The sequence below is a fragment of the Euleptes europaea genome, chromosome 6 (genome assembly GCF_029931775.1).
Source record: "Euleptes europaea isolate rEulEur1 chromosome 6, rEulEur1.hap1, whole genome shotgun sequence".
Lineage (NCBI taxonomy): Eukaryota > Metazoa > Chordata > Lepidosauria > Squamata > Sphaerodactylidae > Euleptes > Euleptes europaea.
This window is the reverse complement of record NC_079317.1, coordinates 20,183,176-20,205,630: the sequence shown is the minus strand read 5'-3', so window position 1 is coordinate 20,205,630 and position 22,455 is coordinate 20,183,176. Positions and strand designations below refer to the sequence as shown.

The following is a 22,455-nucleotide window of genomic DNA, read 5'->3' as shown; positions in this document are numbered from 1 at the left end:
CCCCCCTCCCAGGCAGGAGGGCAGCCAGCGGTGGGCCCCGAGCAAATGAGGCACCAGGGGGGCGCAGCCCGCAGCCGATCCTCAGAGAAGGAAGGGAGGAACGAAGGAAGGAAAACAGAGAAATGGAGGAGGAGAAAAGGACGGAAGGAGACAAAGAAAGAGACGAGGAAGAGAGGGGGAGAAAGGAGAGTGACAAAAAGAGAGAGAAAAAACTCCCCCCACACACACCCGCCCCATGCAAATGGGCCCCAGCCTCCACGCCCTGCCACCCCCACACCCCGAGTCCACAAAAGGCCCTCCAAGCCCGATCGGCTCCCGCATGCATGTTCCACCGCCGGGAGCCACCAGCCTCTCCCCCCCCCACAGCTTGACAGGCAGCGAGAGGGGCTTACAGTGTGCCTGTAGGGGGCACAGACTGTAGGGGACAGACTTGGGGGAAGCATCCTTCCCCCTCCCCCTCCTCTCGCCGACCAACAGTCGACGAGAGGAGGTCCAAAGGGTGCCGTGGCCCCAGGAACACCCTCGGGGAGGGTCGCGTTGCTGCGCCTCCGCGGCTGGGCCCTGGAGCTCCCAAGGGCCACTGAAAATGTCCTCGGGGGCCGCATACGGCCCCCGGGCTGGACGTTCCCCATCCCTGTATTAAATGATATCAGTAGAATGCAATATTTACTAAGCTTAGCTTTGTAGTTAACTTGCTTGAGGGGGGGGAGTACAATTATATACATCCCCCACTCAGTTAAGATTTATTTACTAATATATTAAGGATAGATAGTACAGAATGATGCATATCTGCTCAGGGTAGTGGGCAAAGATCTTGTTTAAAGTACGAGTTCCAATGTGTGTTGTATGTGATATGTATTGTTTTACGTTGTTGGAAAAATAAAAAAAAATAAAAAAAGGAAGGACAAGTTTTGGTTGTTACACAAAAATGGGGGGAACGGAGAACCTCTGGAAACTTCACATTCTGCTGGGAAATTAAACACAGCAGTAACAACACAGCACTTACTGCCGGTCTTATGCAAAAACCATCCAGGTTTGACAGGAATGTTCCGTTGTGGTTTTCTAACATAAGCTTTTAAATATTTTTTGGTCTTTATGAAATGAGAAACATCATACCTCTCCCGTCTCATCAGAGTGGGCTTTTGGTTATGACTAACTCCCTTACGGCATCCCACAAACCCACAATGATCCCATATTACAGGGCTTAGTGGCACCTCACTTGTCCTTTTTAATTGGACTGGCAGTGGGCTCTGAAACATAAATTCTGCTAGGGTGACCACAAGTGCTACGCGATGATGCCACTGGACCTCTCCGAAGACAGCTGGGACTCTCTTTCACGGGAACAGGCCCAGAGCAGTTAAAAACAAGGAACACAATCTAGGCAGCTGCATGAAGGAGGATGGTCACACTTACAACGGACAAAGCGAGACTTGATTCTGAGTAAACATAGAACCAGGCTGCAACTGTGCATAGCAAGGTAGGCTTTTGACTTCCTTTAAAAAAAATAACTAGACACTTGTTCCACAGAGAAAACCATTAGTTGGCTTCAAAAGCAGTTTATGTGTGAGTCACTGGATCACCCATGTGCTTAGCATGTATATAACAAGCCTGCACGGATCCGTTCTGGGTGTGGGAAATCTGAGCTTCTCCTATTAGCCTTTTTAAGGGAGAGAGCTTATCAAGGTGCATATTCCTTTGCATAACGTAACTAGCTCCCTTCACTGAAATGGCTAGGGGGAAACCCTAACCCCCCAAGAATATCTTATCTGGAGAAGTGAACTACCAGAAATTGTGTTAAGTCTTTAAGGTGCTACTGGACCCTTGCTCTTTTCTACTGCTACAGGTAGACTAACACTGCTACACATCATGATCGCTCCGCAAGCATAGGCATACCTCCCCACTCCATATTGTCTTGCTAACTTGTAGTCTCAGCTACTCACCAAACTACAATTCCCAGGATTCTTTGGGAGAAGCCATGACAGTCAGACCTAAATAAAACTGATTTAACCTTCCCAGGTCGATATAACTTCTGATAACTTCTATGCACTGGCATTCTGGAAGTGTTAAAATTAAGTTCTCAGCTATTTACACACATCCAACAGTTACTAGTCCTAATAGTTATTCAGTTGCCTTATTAATCAATTTTGTGGCAGCTTATAAAGAAAACAAGCAAACAGAGCTGCCTGCACGGAAAAAAAAGCCTCTACAAGATTAAAACACCACACAAAAAAAGCCAGCGACTGAGAGAGACTAAAAATGGATTCATTACATTGCACATTTCACGAACAATTGCTTTCTCCTTTTCACTCAGGTCTTCTTCATAGTTTTCTTGCATCTGCCTGTCCAAATTCTCATGCACTTCGAGGACCTACAGACAAACACAATGGACACGAAATTATAAAATAACGTCGCACACAGTGGTGCCAGAAAGGCCTCCAGCGATACGCCTGATCCCTCTTCAAGCAGTCTGGTATACATGGTGGGCAAAGACAGTAAGATCTCAAAACACACACACACAGCGGCAGAAGCGGGCCAGAGCGAAACATACCGTGAAGCAGTAAAAACAACAACCATGAAACCCCATTTGAATGTTTCATCAATTAGCTTGAACACACAGTTAACAACACAGCTAACAAGTTGTTGCACTGTACACACATAGAACCACCAAGCGCTGAGGGGCCGTGGCTCAGTGGTAGAGCCTCTGCTTGGCATGCAGAAGGTCCCAGGTTCAACCCCCGGCATCTCCAGTTAAAGGGACTAGGCAAGGCGGTGATGTGAAAGACCCCTGCTTGAGACCCTGGAGAGCCGCTGCCGGTCTGAGTAGACAATACCGACTTTCATGGACCAAGGGTCTGATTCAGTAGAAGGCAGCTTCGTGTGTTCAAGCACATCGTCACAGGATCTTGTATGTACATCCATGAACTTGTCCAGTTTTGGGCAGAGAAGAGTAATGCATCTCTAACAGCAAGGATTTAAGGACCAACAGTCTGATTCGCTTCCCACATTTCCCTCCCACAAATGATAAGCTTTTATAGACTAGAGGCTTACAAATGAGAAAGTCCTTGGTCCAAAGACTGACTCTGCCATAAACTCGCTAAGGGGGCCCCATGCAAGCTAACCTTTCTCAATCTCTAATTGGCAGTGAAGGTACCGTATATACTCGCGTATAAGCCGAGTTTTTCAGCCCAAAAAAAGGGCTGAAAAAGCCGAACTCGGCTTATACGCGGGTCAATACGGTAGAGGGGGGAGGGAGGAGGGAGGGGGGAACTTACCTCCGCCGTCTTTTCCAGGCCGGGAGCGGCCTCCAGAGCCCCCTGAGGCTGCAGGGAGGCCGCTACGCCGGCCCTGCCGGGCCCTCCGCCAGGAGCCCAGAAGGAACGGTAAGCCTGCGCGCGGGGGGGGGGGGGGTTATAAGCCGACCCTCGGCTTATACACGGGTGCCTAATTTTTCCCCATTTTTGGGGAGAAATTAGGCACCTCGGCTTATACGCGGGTCGGCTTATACATGGGTATATACGGTATAACAATAGTGACCTACCAACCTTGCGAGGTTGTTGTAAAGATTGCAGCCAGGTAATGGCTTGGATCTAGTGGTGCACAAGTGGAAACATAAACAGATTGGCACAGTGGAGGCAACTGTTCCAATTCTCTGCAGAAGTTCAGCAATGCAACATGATCTCTCGCACTGGGTGCTTTCTCAAGAGATATTCTAATACACTTCTATTTGCGCTTAAGCTTTTAAAATGTCTGTATGGAGAGGATGAGGAGCCCTGTGGCACAGAGTGGTAAGCTGCAGTACTGCAGTCCAGGCTCTGCTCACGACCTGAGTTTGATCCCAACGGAAGTCGGTTTCAGGTAGCCGGCTCAAGGTTGACTCAGCCTTCCATCCTTCTGAGGTTGGTAAAATTAGTACCCAGTTTGCTGGGGGTAAAGGGAAGATGACTGGGGAAGGCAATGGCAAACCACCTTATAAATAAAGTCTGCCTAGTAAATGTCGGGATGTGACATCATCCCATGGATCAGGAATGACCAGGTGCTTGCACAGGGGACCTTTACTTTTTTACTTTATTAAGAGGATAACTGCATGCTCGGATGGGCATTTTGAATTGTACCAGTTGGGCATTTTGAATTGTACCAGTCCTACCATTACCTCCAATTTCCAGATGGTGGGGACAAATGACAGTGAATTGTTTTCGCAGTCATGCCCTGCTTGTGTGTTTGGAAAGGACATTTGATCAGACACCGCTGGAAAGAGAATGCTACGCTAGTAGATGGTTTTTTGATCTCATCTGCTAAAACCATCACTACATCTAAATAGTGAAGCGGCTTGTCCTCTGTGCCAATCATGGAAAGAAACAAAACCTGGCCACTCACAAAAAAAGTAAAAGGTCTCGACATTCTCGGTGTACTCTGTAATTTTGTAATTTAACCACAAGAAAAATCTAATATGGTTTGATGAGGATGTAATATGTTCTAGAAGCAAGAAAGTAGAGAGTAGCCGCGAGTAAGTTAAAGGGAAAGGTGGAGGGGTATAATGAAAAGGGGTTTCCAAAATCCAGGTGGAACCTGGAGATCTCCCAGAATTACAGCTGATCTCCAGACTACAGAGATCAGTTCCTCTGGAGAAAATGGCTGCTTTGGAGGGTTGGGTATATGACATTATATGGCACTGATGTCCGTCTCCTTCCCAAACCACACTTTTCCAAGATTCACCCCCAAATCTCCAGGAATTTTCCAACCAGTGGTAGGTAACCCTAGGGGAGGTGCCATACTGCTACATATTAACATAGGGTTGGCCAACCTCCAATGTGGCCTGGAGGTCTCCGGGAATTACAACTGATTTCCAAATGACAGAGATCAGTTCCCCTAGAGGAAAAGGCTGCTTTGGAGAGTGGACTCTGTGGCGTTACATTTTCTCTATATCCAACTTGGGATCTTATCCACCTACTCACCTAGATGTAGCTTTATGTTACACCTCAAAAGTGCCTTAGATAATTTAGGACATTTCTGTTTTGTATGACTGATTTATAGGGTTTTTAAAAATATTATTTTAAGGCTTTTATCTATTTAATTGAGATGTTATACCCCTTTGTAAGTTGCTTTGAGCCCAGCCTTGGCCGGGGAGAACAGGGAAGAAAGTTGAAACAACAACACCACCCCACTGAGGTCTCTCCCCAAATTTTGCCTTTTCCTTCACGCCCCAATTATCCAGGATTTTCCCAAGCCAGCGTTGGCAACCCTAGACTAACATGGCTACCCATCTGAAATTATGAATCATTAATAGCCATTCCATGCCCTTTCATTGCACCGGAGAAAACATGACACAGACCCATCAGCTTTATTGTTGTGGTTGTTGAAAGCACATTTCTAGCCCTGAAAACCTCCTTGATAATGTTGAAAATGAAGAGAGGGCAAAATCTCAGAAGCCAAGTTGGAGCAGCGCAAGTATATTAAGTGGCAAGGGCTCTCTGTGCCCACTGCTAGCAAAAGCACAATGAATTATAATTCAGATTACAGGACCTGGGTTCTCCTGGTGCAATTTTGGGTTAATTATGCAATGAATTTTGATTCTTTTGATGCTGGCACACACTGTCCTCAGCTGTGCCAGATACTTTACAGGGCTCCATTTCACTTTTTACTGAAGTATTGCAGATTGACCACTTAGAAACAGGATACCGAACGGGATTGACGTCTCTTCTTCCTGCTTTGTGCTAAACATCTCGGTTACACAAAATAGGTCACTCTCTTCGGGCCCTTAACCTACTTTGAAAGCGGCACTTCACTGATATATTTGGGACCACTCTGCACGAAGACCGGGCAGCCGTGCTTAAAATAACTCATCCTATTTTGCGTCGCCTTTGATAAAAGGAGGGTGATGCACTGAAGAGGATATGAAAGACATTCGCTGCCGACACAAACTAGAACGCTGATGAAAAGGAAAGAATTAATTATTGATCCAGCTGGGCTCAGAATGTGGAACTAACTCATCTGGCCTCGGTATGCCTGCGGTACTGAACAGCCTGGACAACCAAATCCCAGGGCACCGCCCCAGAAACGTCATGTTGGGAGCGAAACACCGGCTGCATCCACAGGTCAAACTGGGGTAGCTTAATTAACGGTCACATGTAATCCTCCCCCATCACCAGCATGAAACTTTCCAGTGAACTAGCTAAACGTCTCTTTCCCTACAGTAAAATTTAAATACGATTCCAGGATTTAATGCTATTTTCGCAAGTGGGGCCCGGGGGGGAGCTGTATTTAATACAAAAATCTACGAGCATTTTATCACATTGGGATGCATTGATTCAGGGGCTGCACCTGTTGGATAGCTGTCGTCCATGCAGCAGGGGAACAGGAGGCTTCCCTAGCTGGTCGTTTCTCTCTTAGCATTGCTACTCTTTTTCGTTCAAACCTGGGCCTGCTGTTGTGCCTTCAACGATGTGCTGATGAGCAAAAAAATTAAGGTGGCAAAGCTTTTCCTGGCATGCAGATAAAGCAGATAGCCAGCTGCTTAATCCCTGAAGGTCACACTGCTACTAAAGACAGAGGAGTAGGGCAAGAAAAAAAGTGGCAACCTTGGAAGAGACAGAGATGTCCAGCTAGTGTCGCCAACTTTCTTCCTGACATGGTCTCTCTGCCGTTTCAGCAAGTACCCCTTTCTTCCTCAATGCAGTTTAATGACACACAGCATTTGCATTCTTCGTATTAAAAAGAGCCCTGTACCTAGAAACACAAGCTGACTGGGCAAGTCACAGACATTAGTAGTAGGGTTACCAGGTCCCTCTTCTCCAATGGTGGGAGGTTTTTGGGGCGGAGCCTGAGGAAGGTGGGGTTTGGAGAGGGACTTCAATGCCATAGAGTCCAATTGCCAAAGAGGCCCTTTTCTCCAGGTGAACTGATCTCTATTAGCTGGAGATCAGTTGTAATAGCAGGAGATCTCCAGCTACTTCCTGGAGGTTGGCAACTCTAGTTAGCAGGCTTTTTCCCTTTCGTGATATCTACGCAAGCAGTCATGGTCTGGAAGATCATTCAAGGGCCTTACAGTTTGGTGCGTTAAGGAGGGTTTTTGCAACGCTGAGATTTTGAATAATGAAATCTGCGGCCCTAGAGGGCTACTAAAAAAAATGTCAGTAAGACACTTCAGCAGCGGCACAAACGACACAGAGGGGGGATTTAGCTTGCTTTCTTTTCTATTATATTCTTAAGAAGGGCACCAGGGAAGAGATTTTTTTTTCCTGATCTCTTATCCAGAGTTCCTTGCATTGGCGTTTCCAGCATCAAGCACATAAAATGTGGTTGACTTACTTGCAAATGTACGTGACGCCCAGAGTGCTTAGGGTTCCCAGCCTCCCAGCCAGGTTCTTTAAAAGATGCATATGCATGCATAAAATATATCCACATCTTACATGTTTGCTGTCCTTTTTAGTCTGACTAGCAAGAACGGGAGCTTTTGCTTGCTGGAAAAGAAAGTTTTGTTATGCATGAGGTTGCCTTAGTTTGTGGCAACTTCTTGGAGAAAATTGGTTCTTGTAGGTTATCCGGGCTGTGTGACCGTGGTCTTGGTATTTTCTTTCCTGACGTTTCGCCAGCAGCTGTGGCAGACATCTTCAGAGGAGTAACACTGAAGGACAGTGTCTCTCAGTGTCAAGTGTGTAGGAAGAGTAATATATAGACAGAAGGGGGTTGGGTTTGAGCTGAGTCATTGTCCTGCAAAGTATTAACATACCACACCCTCATTAGAACATTATCTTGATACTTACAGGACAATGGTTAGCACATTTCCTTTAATACTTTGCAGGAAAATGACTCCACTCAAACCCAATCCCCTGCTGTCTATATATTACTCTTCCTACACACTTGATGCTGAGAGACACTGTCCTTCAGTGTTACTCCTCTGAAGATGCCTGCCACAGCTGCTGGCGAAACGTCAGGAAAGAAAATACCAAGACCACGGTCACACAGCCCGGATAACCTACAAGAACCGATGAACTCTGACAGTAAAAGCCTTCGACAATATCTTGGAGAAAAGTTGATCACAGCTAGTTTTGTGGGCTTGTTGTGCTGATTCTTCTGTTTAATAGTATTGCCCCTGTCATTCATAGCCATAGGATTTGTTATGGTTTAGAGCTAACACAATAAAGTTTACTAATTAACCAATAGGATCTGCTTAAGTTTGTTCTCATATGTTCGTATGAATGGCTCTGGACCTAGTTTCTTGCATCTGTAAGAGTGAAGTAGGAAGGCTAGCTCCTCCTCCTCCTCCCCTGTAATGTTGGTCTTCCCCACTAAAATGTAAGTGTTCTGTTCTTTAAAAAATAGTGGGAAAAGTCATGGAATTATATGTTTTGCCGGGCTGTGCTCTCATACACTGGCTAGGCAGCAGCTGATCCCAATGCCTTTGTTTCATTTTTTCCATCCTTCCATCTAGGGGTGTTGTTACCCTTCGGCAACTTCACAAGTGAGGAAGTGAACACATGAACACATGAAGTTGCTTTATACTGAATCAGACCCTTGGTCCATCAATTTCAGTACTGACTACTCATACTGGCAGCAGTTCTCCAGGGACTCAGGCAGAGGGGGGGGTTGTGGCTCAGTGGTAAAGCATCTGCCTGGCATGAAGAAGGTCCCAGGTTCAATCCCCGGCATCTCCATTTAAAGGGACTAGGCAGGTAGGCGATGTGAAAGACCTCTGCCGGAGACCCTGGAGAGCCACTGCTGGTCTGAGTAGACAATACTGACTTTGATGGACCAAAGGTCTGATTCAGTATAAGGCAGCTTCATGTGTTCATGTGTCTTTCACATCACTTACCACCTGATCCTTTCAATGGGAGATGCTTCTGCATTCCAAGCAGATGCTCTACCACTGAGTCACAGCCACTAGTGGGGTTGAGGCCTGTGACTGGTCGTAAACAGAACACTTCCTGAACACAGTTTTGGCACAGAGCTCTTCTGTGACCTTCATCATGACCTTCCTCCTCTTGGGCCAGAACACGAACTACAGTTGGCTACCACACACCTACCTTCATGGCATGAACCACTGCTTCAGGTTTCTGACTTAGGGGAACGTAACCCACTGCAGGAGAAGACGCCAGATCAGAAGGTATGCGAGATGGGCCCTGGAAAATAACAACAGAAAAAGCAAACAGTTGTGATGATATCTGAAGGAGCGAGCTGTGGCTCACGTACGCTCATACTCAGCCAGAAATTTTGTTAGTCTTTAAGGTGCTGCTGGACTCTTGGCTCTTTTCTACTGCTTCAGACAGACTAACACGGCTACCCAATGTGGACTGTAATGATAGATCGCTAGATTAGACTGCCCCAGTTTTGGCACCTCTCAGGTAGTTCATTGTTTTGCCATTTGCAGAGATATTTGTGCTGCTTATTAGCATATAAACTCAAGTGTTCTTCAGATTTCAGTACCTTGTTCCACAAATCCCCAGAACCTCAGGAATGAGGGCTGGACACTTCTCGGCTCTAGTACACTCTTGGGTAACAGCATCCAAAACAACACAAAATGCTACAGCACTGTTTCCCTTCCATCTCCTTCATAGCTATCTACTACATTTTTATGCCATCCTTCCTCCAAAGGTATTAAGGCGGCATTCATTGTTCTCCCATTTTATCCTCGTAACAACCCTGTGGGGCAAGAGAGGCTGAGAAAAAAGTAATCCATCCAAAAGTCACCTAGCAAGTTTTCATAGATGAGGGGGGATTTGAACTCATGTGTCAGTCTAAGATTGAGGAGACTCAGACCTCTATACAACACTGCCATGTATCCAACCATCCAGGCAGGGACATTTCTCCATGTTCCTCTCTGTTCCTGCATCCCCTTCCGACCCCTGGAATTATCATTCCTCGGGTCACAGGATCCATGCAGAGGAACAACCATGCACCTTCGGTGGGACGGAGGAACAAGGGGTACAAATTGACCCCAGAGTGCAGAAGAGGAAGGAGGAGTGATTTCACCCCTCTTTTTTCATTCTTAACTCCAGCCACCTAAAACTGTATCTTGCTCCTGTGGGTCTTACAGCTCTGGGATTGATTTTTCTGGGGGAACAGAAAGGGCTGCAGTAACAGAGAGGACTGCTGAAAACTACCACCTTCTGTGCACCATTGACTCTTATTATGACTGCTGCCTATCCAGGCATTAAATGTTCCTGAATGTATGGCAGCAGCTAGTCCATAAAGATTATGATTAGTAAGAATGATTGTATGAGTAAATGTTCTATTTAATATTCTTTAGCAATAAGTAGTGAGCGAAGTAGATTCCTTTGAAATGTGGTGTTGGAGGAGAGTGCTATGGATTCCGTGGAATGCCAAAAAAACAAACCAGTGGGTTATAGATTAAATCAAGACTGAACTGACTCTAGAAGCTAAAATGACTAAACTGAGGCTATCGTATTTTGGTCACATTATAAGAAGACAAGAGTCACTGGAAAAGACAGTCATGCTAGGAAAAGTTGGAAGGCAGCAGGAAAAGAGGAAGACCCAACAAGAGATGGATTGACTCAATAAAGGAAGCCACGGCCCTCAGTTTCCAAGATCTGAGCAAGGCTGACAAAAATAGGACATTTTGGAGGACTTTGATTCATAGGGTCGCCATGAGTCGGAAGCGACTTGATGGTACTTCACACACACACACACACACACACAGAGAGTGAGCGAAGAAGTGGTCCTTGGTGTGAGAATAAGTACTACGAATATAGAAGTGACAGCATTTTTTATCTATGAAACGCTGGTGACTGTGTACATGTACGCACAGACACACACACAAAACCCACCAATCCTCCTCACAAACAGTTCAGGACTGCTTCCACAAAACACACTCCAAGCAGGGAAAATGAGTAACCAGTATATAACCATACATAAATCCATTTAAAACTGTTCAAAAACATAACAGTCCTAAGGTATCAGAAACGCAAGCCAAACTCCTTAGCCTCTCCTTCTAGAATCATAGAGTTGGAAGGGACCACCCGGGTCAATCTAGTCCAACCCCCTGCACAATGCAGGAAATTCACAACTACCTCCCCACACTCCCAGTGACCCCTACTCCATGCCCAGAAGATGGCCAAGATGCCCTCCCTCTCATCATCTGCTTAAGGTCATAGAACCAGAAGGTTCTACGACAAGGTTCTAGAGAAGGTGTATTTTGGTGGCTCTTCTATGGACCTTCCCTGCTCTACTGTGATCACTTTTGAGATAAGGCAAAATATTAGCATTTATACAGCCCTTTCAAAACACGCACTGAAATAGTTCGGCCTTACTAATCAACAAGGTAGAAGCCATCCTGACTAATTGTGACAGATGACCATCCAAGCTTATGGTTGCAACCTCCAGCAAGAGGAGCCCTAGCTCCCAAATACTTCGGTCTTTTATGCATGGCTGTTTCACTCACCGTCACCCATCCAATGAGTTTGGGTCTTTGTTTGGATTATGCATGTGCTAATGGGGAGGGGCCATGGCTCAGTGGTAGAGCATCTGCTTGGCATGCAGAAGGTCCCAGGTTCAATCCCCAGCATCTCCAGTTAAAGGGACTAGGCAAGTAGGTGATATGAAAGACCTCTACCTGAGATCCTGGAGAGCTGCTGCTGGTCTGAGTAGACAATACTGACTTTGATGGACCAAGGGTCTGATCCAGCATAAGGCAGCTTCCTGTCTTCATGTGTAATTGGGCAGTTGAAGTGGATCTCCGAGGAAGGCCGTGCAGGCTGGGAGACCAAGCCCAGATTATCATCATAATTACAGGGAGGGGCTGTGGCTCAGTGGTAGAGCATCTGCTTGACATGCAGAAGGTCCCAGGTTCAATCCCCGGCATCTCCAGTTAAAGGGGTTAGGCAAGTAGGTGATTTGAAAGACCTCTGCCTGAGACCCTGGAGAACCACTGCCGGTCTGAGTAGACAATACTGACTTTGATGGACCAAGGGTCTGATTCAGTAGAAGGCAGTTTCATGTGTTCATGTGACCCTATTTAAACTGAAAAAGCCACTGGGAAGGAGACAATTAGGATCAGAGAAGCATTTCATCCTTTCTCCACTTGCCGTTTCCCAACCCCCCAGTTGCCTCATCCAAGCCGTTTCTCCTTCTCAAGGATTCCCTGCTGTATCTCTGATTCCATTCGCCCCATTCCCAAAGTAGGTTTTCCTACTTTAAAATTATAAACAGCTGTTACATGCTGCGTGCAATCTATGATTCGGTGCTTAGTGGAATGTAACATTTGTTTAGAAGCACCAAAAGAATTTTCAACCCTGGAAACCAATTTTACCTTTGAAATGGCTCTTGGTGCAGTTAACTTTACTAGGAAAGGTACGTACTCTCTGACATAAAGGGTGGGGAGGGAGGAGAATAATTGGCACCCACTTCATTGGTTGCATGGCAGCTTTCTTCAAAGAGCACCCTTCAAGGAAGGTTGTGAAGGTAACCACAAAGGTAAGCACATACACAAAACTGTAGCCAGGGAGGGCACGCTTCCAAAATGTGCTATCTGATTCTCCCGCATTTGGCATCCTATTGGGGGGGAAAAAACCAAATTTGTCGCTTTCATAGTAAGAAACTCGAGTATCCAAAGAGTCCGATGTGCACCTTTGATACGGACTATCCTTCTTAAGGTCTCTCTGGAACAAGATGAGATACAATGACCCTATTCAAAGAGATGCCCTTCCTGTCTTTATGATGTGCACTGAACTATTTAGAAAAACCCACAATAGATCCTTTGAAAAATTGCAATATTTTGCCTTGATATCTTGAGGGAAACAAAGGAGGATTATCTTTTCCAGCTGTAAGGCTACACCGAGAATGACAGAGTGGTATGTAACATCTTTTCAGCAAACGTTCTGGCCGTTCCCCCCCCACCACCACATTTTTTCCCTAGTACAAAGTAGCTTCCTTGTTGCAAAACCTCTGAATTGTGTTGAGAATGGCAGAGGCTGCTGCTGGGAATTTATCACTCATGCCTCCTACTCAGCTTTCTCACTCAGTTCACCACATAAAAACATGAAGTTGCCTTACACTGAATCAGAGCCTTGGTCCATCAAAGTCAGTATTGTCTACTCAGACCGGCAGCGGCTCTCCGGGGTCTAAGGCAGAGGTCTTTCACATCACTTACCTGCCTAGTCCCTTTAACTGGAGATGCCGGGGATTGAACCTGGGACCTGCTGCATGCCAAGCAGATGTCTCTCTCCAGATAAGACTGCTCCAGAGCCACGACCCCCACCAACTATGGTAGGATGACAATGAAGGGCCTGGTTACATCTCACACCATGTTCTACAACATCTCAGGCGTGCCAGATGCTCCCAACTAACAGTGGTCAGCTTGGAGAAGTCATTCTTAATCTATGGCCTGGAGATGATAGAACATTCACAGAGCAAAGTTGGGAACATTTGTGAGATGGATGGTCTAACACTAGTTGCTAATAGATTATGCTTCATAATAGATTATGCTGGAGACCAAGCCCTACGAGGAAAGGCTGAAGGGAATGTTTAGTATGGAGAAGAGGAGGTCAAGAGAATATGACTGCTCTCTTGAAGTATTTGAGCAACCGTCACTTAGAGGAGGGCAGGGAGGGAGCTGTCCCTGTTGGCAGCAGGGGATAGGACTCGCAATAATGGGTATAAATGACAGGTGGAAAAATACCGGCTGGACATTAGGAATTATTATTTTTTACAGTAAAAGTTGTTCGACAGTGGAATCAGCTACCTAGGGAGGTGGTGAGCTCCCCCTCACTGGCAGTCTTCAAGCAGCGTCTGGACAAACACTTGCCAGGAATTCTCTAGGCTGATCCTGCATTGAGCAGGGGGTTGGACTAGATGGCCTCTATGGCCACTTCCAACTCTGTGATTCTGTGTTAAATGCTTATTTGTCTGCTTCTAAGTCAGCAGGGTGAAGAGAAGCAGCGAACTGGGAAACTGCAACTGTCCCTGAAATATCCTGTGTATTCAGCAATTTTAGCGCTGATCGTTTCCTAAGCTATGTTTAGAAAGAGAGAATGCTTGCAAGAATGTGTGAAAAGCAAAAAGTACAGAGCGGAGAACAAGGATGCAGCCCTCTGGCTCTAGAACAACTTGTTCTTGTTTCTTGTCAGTATGGTACACGTGATGTGGTGGAAACCATTCTATGTCACCAAGCCCTTCTCCCCCTCCTCACCCGCCAGCAAGATAAAGGGAAAGAGCCCTGAAACAGCAGACTTGGTTGGAGCTGATGAGTCAGGCAAGGCCGATAAAGATTCAACAAGAAACATACCAAAAATGAAACACCTGTGCTGAAACTCTCAATAGTACAAAACAAAACAGCACAATGGCATCAACAACTAAGTATCTCAGAATCAATAAACACATTGCAACTCATACACTCAAATTACAGAATGTAATGACATAAATGGAAGACGCTAAAAACGCTGAGCTTCACAGTTCATAGGTGTGTATCAGAACACACTGAAACAAAGCTAAAGCAGCTGAAACCTGCCCAAATCCAAGGTTGTTGATGCTGGTGTAGCTTGCTCAGAAGAAGAATTCAGGATTGTGAATTACTTTTGGGCAAGTTCACACTGATGATGCCATTGAGCTGTTTTGTTTTGTACTAATAAGAAACAAAACAATGTTGTTGGAGGAGAGTGTTACGGATACCCTGGACTGCCAAAAAAACAAATCAGTGGGTTATAGATCAAATCAAACCTGAACTGACTCTAGAAGCTAAAATGACTAAACTGAGGCTATCGTATTTTGGTCACATTATGAGAAGACAAGAGTCACTAGAAAAGACAGTCATGCTAGGAAAAGTTGAGGGCAGCAGGAAAAGAGGAAGACCCAACAAGAGATGGATTGACTCAAGAGATGGATTGACTCAATCAAGGAAGCCACAGCCCTCAATTTGCAAGACCTGAGCAAGGCTGTCAAAGATAGGACATTTTGGAGGATGTTGATTCATAGGGTCGCCATGAGTCGGAAGTGACTTGACGGCACTTAACACAATAAGAAACATATGGCACTGAAACAGAACTGGGCGCGCCCACATATTGGAGGCTGAGGGAGACGGATGAAAGAATCAGAGAGAAAGTAGAGAGGGCCCATAGCATTAGCCCTGCAAAAGGGGGGGGGCAAAGATGGGTCAAGGCAGAGTTCTACAGTCCATCATCACCGGAACTCTTGCGCTTGAGCAACCAGTGCATGCAGCTAGAACTGGCCAACCTTGGCGTGAGCTTGGAGTGTGAATGAAGTTATCCTGGGATGCACAGGTGATTTGAAGAAGAGTTGGTTTTTATATGCCGACCTTATCTCCCACTTAAGGGAGAATCAAACCGGCTTACAATCACCTTCCCTTTCCCTCCCCATAACAGACACCCTGTGAGGTGGGTGGGGCTGAGAGAGCTCTAACAGAGCTGTGAGTTGCCCAAGGTCACCCAGCTGGCTTCGTGTATAGTAGTGGGGAAACAAATCCAGTTCATCAGATTAGCCTCCGCCACTCATGTGGATGAGCGGGGAATCAAACCCGGTTCTCTAGATCAGACTCCACCGCTCCAAACCACTGCTCTTAACCACGGTGGCTCTCAGAAAGAAAGCTTTATTGTGTTTAAAGCAGAGGTCCCCACTCTTTTTGAGCCTGCGGACCCATTTGGAATTCTGACTCGGCATGGTGGGCACGGCGACAAAAAGGCTGCCGCAAAATGGCTGCCACAGAAGGCGGAGCCAGCCACAAAAGGACTGCCACAGCTTAACTTCAGTAACACGGTGCAGATCCGTGTACTGTGGTGGCAGTCGCTGTCAAAACAACATTAAAGAAAATCTGCACAGTCTCTCAAATCTCCAGTAGTCAATCAGAAGCCTTGCAGGGCAAAAGCCCTTCCTGGCCCCGCCCGCTTCCTAAAAACCCTTGGTGGGCACCAGAGAAGATGTCAGCGGGTGCTATGGTGCCCACGGGGACCACGTTGGGGACCCCGCTTTAAAGGATCCTTGCCGGATATGAGGCCAATGGCCCTGAGCCCTACCCTAGGGTCTGACAAGCCCTGGGCAGAAGGGCTTGTGCAGAAGCCACTGGTGCAGTTTCAAATCGTACCTGACACATTAACCATGGTTACCATTCATTAGGTGACTTCTAGCATTATATCTGCGCTGAATCAGATAAAATGCACATATGCATCCCGCCAAGAGCTGCTCAATTCTGCTCCTGCCCATATTGCAACCACATGTTAATATTTGTTTCTAACAGGTACACAAGTATTTACAAGATTAATAAGAATCACAGAAACTTTGCTCTTATTTTACAGTTTAGACTATTCTAAGAAAAGCAAAACCCGGTAAACAATATTTTCTAAATCTCTCAAGGGATTTGGAGAAGCAGTTGCCTTCGGCCCTGAATGCGATTCCCCCTGATATATTTTTTTTCAGTTCATTACTCCCAGTATTCATTTACCTTTTGGCTTCAGATTTGCTAACTATTTGTAAAACCATCATCACTTCTATTAATACTGCTCTAAATATATTAATTCGTTTCCACCCAAGAACAAAAACCTCTTGAAATGATTTTCCTTGATAAGATGTGATCGTTTTCTCCAGAGATGCCAGGAGCTAACAGGCACAAACCATCAAGAGCAGGTCTGCAAAACCCCGTCATTTCAACGGACCTCACACGGATCATTTTAATATATTTTTAATGTGTTAAAAAAGAAAACAAAGTTGCAAGAGATGACGTTAATTTGTGAAAACCACAACGCTGAAATAGACTACAAAGGCAAATTCGCTCTGGAAGTTCAGTGATATAAGTGCAGGGTTGCCAACCTCCAGGTACTAGCTGGAGATCTCCTGCTATTACAACTGATCTCCAGCCAACAAAGATCAGTTCACCTGGAGAAAATGGCCGCTTTGACCATTGGATTCTATGGCATTGAAGTCCCTCCCCTCTCCAAACCCCACCCTTCTCAGGCTCCGCCTCAAAAATTTCCCACAAGTGGCAAAGAGGGACCTGGCAACCCTATATGAATGTTGCGTCTGGAAGGTTAATGCCACTTTTGTGACAGAATAAATGGCAGTATAATTAAATGCATTTCTCCAGGAAAAATCTAGCAAGTTTGGAGGGTATGAATAGGGAAATTAACCTTTTCGATGTATGGCATAGGATTCTGGGATGCATTCTAAAGCACATGGTTAGTTCATGCTGGAAGATATCCAGGCCTGTAGGCCTGACTTGTGTTTCACATACAGGTAGGGTTGCCAACCTCCAGGTAGTAGCTGGAAATCTCTTGCTATTACAACTGATCTCCAGCCTATAGAGATCAGTTCCCCTGGAGAAAATGGCCACTTTGGCAATTGGACTCTATGGCATTAAAGTCCCTCCCCAACCCCAACTCCACCCTCCTCAGGCTCCGCCCCAAAACCCTTCCACCGGTGTTGAAGAGGGGACCTGGCAACTGAACGTACAGGCAAATGCTGCCAACACGTCCAACAACTGCATATGGCAGAGAAAAGGTCACAACGACAAACAAGCTGTCTTGTGCCATTAGTTATTTCCTCAGTGAAGAAGGGCTGACTATCTTGCAAGGAATCTCAGAGTTTTTAGGAACTTTATTTGGAAACTCCTGCTCCGGCAAAATAGTCTAGTTTGACACCAAAGAAATGCAAATTCTGTGGGTTGAATCCAGACTAAATTATCTGATGGCAGAATGGAACTTTCCTGCCTCCCCACCCCACACTAAAGCCTGTTGATCCCCACAAAATGCTCCTCCTGGGAGAAAGGAGATCCGGAAGAATGAAATGGTCTGAAATGGGAAGGGGGCATTGGTGGAAAATGCTAATTTAGTCTGGATCCAACCAATTTGTGGGGGGAAGGGATTAAGGCAGGGGTGGGGAGCCTCAGGCCCAGGGGCCGTATGTGGCCCCCGAGGACATCTTTTGTGGCCCTCGGGAGCTCCGTGGCCCTGCTGCAGAGGCGGGGCGCAGGGTGGCCCTCCCAGAGAGTGTTCCTGGCGCCATGGCTTACAGCGGTGCTGCGGTGCCCTTTGGACCTCCTCTCGCCGATTGTCAGCTGTTGAGCAGTGAGAGGGTGGGGGAAAGAGGCTGGTGGATCCCAGCAGCAGAGCATGAATGCAGGAGCCGATCGGGCTTCGGGGGGGCCCTTTTGTGGACTCTGGGGAGGAGAGGGCATGGAGACTGGGCCCGGTCACGCGGGGCTCTGTGCGCCGCCGTGTGTGTGTGTGTGTGGGCAGGGGAGGCTGGGGCCCGGTCGCGGGGGGCCAGCGTGCGCGGGTGTGTGTGTGTGTGTGTGGGGGAAGGCTTTTCTCTCTTTTCTTCCTCTTTTTCTGTCACTCTTTCTCCTTTCTCTCCCTCTCTTTCTCCCTCTTTTTCTGTCTCTTTCTTTGTCTCCCTCCGTCCTTTTCTTTGTCTCCCTTCGTCCTTTTCTTTCTTTCTTTCTCCTTCTGTCTCCATTTCTTTCTCCCTTTCTCTCCCTCCCTTCTCCGCTTTCTCTGTTTGCATTCCTCCCTTGCAGATCGACTGTGGGCTGCGCCCCCCTGGCACCTCGTTTGCTCGGGCCCACTGCTGGTTGCCCTTCCGCCTGGGAGGGGGAGTGGAGGCACCGTGCAGGCCTTCTCTGTGTGGCCTCCCCTGGGGTTGCCAACCTCCAGGTGGTGGCTGGAGACCTGGCAACCCTAGCCTCTTCCCCCCCCACCAGGAGATCTACACCTGGTATGGCCCCTGAATTATGTCATAAATATGCAAATGGCCCTTGGCAGGAAAAAGGTTCCCCACCCCTGGATTAAGGGTAGGGTTGCCAGGTCCCTCTTCACAACCAGTGGGAGGTTTTTGGGGTGGGGCCTGAGGAGGGCAGGGTTTGGGGAGGGGAGGGACTGCAATGCCATAGAGTCCAATGGCCAAAGCGGCCATTTTCTCCAGGTGAACTGATCTCTATCGGCTGGAGATCAGTTGTAATAGTAGGATATCTCCAGCTAGTACCTGGAGGTTGGCAACCCTATTAATGGAGCTGAGGACAAAATCCTAAATTGGACTGTTGCCAGACAGCTGATAAAGGTTTGGAACCAATCCCCCCCCCCAAAATGTATGCCCAAGTAATAATAAAATTAACTACTATAATTTTCATACCTGTTTGTTACACTGTTTCAAATTTTATTTGGATCACTGGATTTCTCAATGTTTTTATTTTACTTTTGCGCAGTTGTATGTGTGCGGGGGAAGAGGGAATTGTTCTCTCATCAAACCATTTTCAGAATCAAACGAGAAAACTGACCAGAAGCTATCATCAGGAGCAATATTTAGAGTTGTCCTCTACCAAAAGAAAAGAAAAGAAGAAAAACATTTGCCCAGTCTTTTAAGCTGCTTCTCTATGGTTGAAAACAGTTAATAAAGAAGGGTGTCTTTTTATCGTGTACTGAAGAGTCATAATGTCAAATGCACAATTTTCAAAAGCAATATGAATAAAAACCATCAGAAAATATCCAAGTTATTCATCCACAAACTCAGTGACACTTTGCTTTGATCTCTTTCCCTAGTACTTCCTTTCTTCTCTCTTTCCCCTTTCCTGAAGTGCATTAGTTGCTATGGAAACAAACATTAGTATAGGCCCTCACCAGTGCCATATAAACAGTCGATTTAGATAATGGCACAGCAAATGCCAGTGTGTGTGACCTGACCAGCCGAGTGCCACAATAATATTTTTAAGAGAAGCCGAGGACAATGGTTGCACTGCTAAAAGCACCAGTGCACTGCTGTTGCACTGCTAAAAGCACCAGTGTGTGGTAGAGTTGGCAACCTCCAGGTACCAGCTGGAGATCTCCTGCTATTACAACTGATCTCCAGCCGATAGAGATCAGTTCCCCTGGAGAAAATGGCCACTTTGGCAATTGGATTCTATGGCATTGAAGTCCCCTCCCCTCTCCAAACCCCGCCCTCCTCAGGCTCTGCCCCAAAAACTCCCCGCCGGTAGCAAAGAGGGACCCTGGCACCACTAGTGTGTGGTCTCCCAAACCATCCCGTGCCTCAGAACTTCCCCACACCTGCCATTGTTACACTATCCTGTCTACAAAAATTACAAATTTAGGAGTAGGTTAATGAGTCCGAGGAGAGAAGACGGAACAGAAATGCTACTTTGCCGTCCAGATACATAGGAAAGGTACACTCCTTCATGCATTGATTGCGCACGGAAAGATTGAAGGCTTGAAAAAGCCCACACGAAATGGAATTATACCGGATCTCCATTGCTCTACATCTTGTTTCCGTGGTTTACTGATGCACTTTATGAAATTATTAATACGGACTGAATAAGGACTGAGCATTTTGGCTTATATTTTGTATTGTAAAGCCTTATGCTAAGAGTTGGGGTCTTACTTAAACCAATTGTGATATACATTTCTTTGCTCCAGAATTGTGTTTATTGAATGTTTCCAATATATATCTGTAATAGCATGAGTTGCTATTGTTTGGTTTCTTTATTTTAGAAACAATTGCCTTGTGCTACATTTTGAATTCCACACTCCTGACTAAGCACTTGCAAGCCGTTTTTTGATTACAACCTCCAGGTGGTGGCTGGACATCTCCTGCAATTACAACTGATCTCCACCTGGAGAAAATGGCTGCTTTGGCAGCTGGATTCTATGTCATTGAAGTCCCTCCCCTCTCCAAACCCCACCGCCCTCAGGCTCCACCCCCAAAACATCCTGGTATTTCCTAACCCAGAGCTGGAACCCTAATTTTGCCGTGGGTGCATGGAACCTTTAAATCTGTTTTTATGCTATTGTTCTACTGTTTTGATTTGAACCATATTTCAGATTAATATCATTTGCAGTGAAAACAAATTGTTGTGAGCTGTTTTGAGGCGCCAATTGAAGGCAGAAAAGTACATAGAATGTCCTAGGCCCTCAAAGACCAATATATCATGAAAATTGCCAGGGACAAAGGAAAAAGCAGCATTTATAGTGATTACTTCAACCTTTCACATTCATGCCTGACTCACACATCACATCAGCAGAGAGAGGATTAAAAAAAAACAAAAAAACCCAAAAACCCTAAACATCTCCTTAGCTTAAATTGCAGGATGATTCATTCACAAATGTGAGGAAAAATCACACTATTCAGTTTTAACACACTGTCATCACCCTTTGGTGAGAAGTATTTGGGTGAGAACATGCTAAAAAATACATTTTCCTCCCCCGGATCAGGATGAGTGGGAGCTTCTCTGTCTTTTTAGCGGAAAATGTTGCCCAGCTGGGGAAGGTATTGAACTGTGAGTGACACCAGATGCACAAAAGCCACAACACAAAGCGAAAAATCCTTCTTCCTCGCAAGCACACAAGACGTGAAAACGAAGGTGGAGAAGCTTGGCATAATGATTTCACTTCCACTCAACTGTAGCCTGAAGAGTGGCAGTGATTTTAGTTCCTGAAATGACTTAATCTTCAGGGTTTGCCCAGGAGAAATATTGCAGTGTTTAATTGCTGACAGATATGTGTAGTTTTAGCTAGCATCTATTGAACACATGGACACATGAAGCTGCCTTATACTGAATCAGACCCTTAGTGCATCAAAGTCAGTATTGTCTACTCAGAGGGCACTTTCACACAGCCCAAATAATGCACTTTTTAATCCACTTTAGGTACACCTTAACGATAATTTGCAAGTGGATTTTGCCAGTTCACACAGTAAAATCCACCTTCAAAGTGCATTGAAAGTGGATTGCAAGTGCATTATTTGGGCTGTGTGAAAGTGCCGTCAGACCAGCAGCAACTCTCCCTGGTCTCAGGCAGAGGTCTTTCACAGCACCTACCTGCCTAGTCCCTTTAACTGGAGATGCCGGGGATTGAACCTGGGATCTTCTGCATGCCAAGCAGATGTCTCTCTCCAGATAAGACTGCTCCAGATCCACAGAAAACACAATATCTGTCATGAAATTCATCTCTCTGAAACAATCAGGGCAGACAATTTTCTATGGTAATTTTTATAAAAATGGCTGCAGTGGATGGGCGGGGGGGGGAAGATTAATGGAGGGACGCATATGACTAAAGCTTGATGCCTCAGCTGGCAGAAGGCCCCTGCTCCTAGTCCAGCTGTCTCCTCTTCTTCCAAGGAAAAAGGAAGAGGAAGATCCTCAAGTGTAGGTGGCCAGACAAGGACAGAAATGCTGTGATCTTCAAGGTCCTGCTCCTCCCTGAGAAGTGAAATGGGCCAGAAGCCACATGAATACGTGATGGGAACTTCAAAGGATAAATTTATAATCCCTAAACAGGGCTGGCCCTAGCATCAGGCAGGGTGAGCCAACCTGTCCCAGGCCGCTGCTCTGGGCATCCGTCAATTATTGAATTTATTATTATATATTGTGTCATGAATGGAGGTGGATTTTCTGCCTCAGGCAGAAAAGTGTTTTGAGCTGTCTCTGTCAGGAAACTTGTCACTCAGGAAATGAGATCAGAAGGTATTTGAAGGGTGTTTTGTGTGGAGGGAAGCTGTACGTGTGTAAAAGTA

General features: G+C 46.1%; 1 protein-coding gene and 1 non-coding gene across 3 annotated transcripts in view; one reads left to right on the top strand and one right to left on the bottom strand.

Annotated features, from left to right (window-relative positions):
• CCDC85C (coiled-coil domain containing 85C) overlaps window positions 1–22,455 on the bottom strand; it is a 180,192-nt gene that overhangs the window by 2,141 nt on the left and 155,596 nt on the right. For both annotated transcript variants that reach the window (XM_056851435.1, XM_056851436.1), the window contains 2 exons: window positions 9,021–9,116; window positions 2,270–2,368 (listed from right to left, as the gene is read on the bottom strand). In XM_056851435.1, coding sequence (XP_056707413.1) covers window positions 2,270–2,368; window positions 9,021–9,116 — 195 coding nt within the window. The remainder of the gene's footprint in view (window positions 1–2,269; window positions 2,369–9,020; window positions 9,117–22,455) is intronic.
• On the top strand, window positions 11,749–11,820 carry TRNAV-GAC (transfer RNA valine (anticodon GAC)). Its single transcript has one exon. It is a non-coding gene; the product is annotated as a tRNA-Val (tRNA).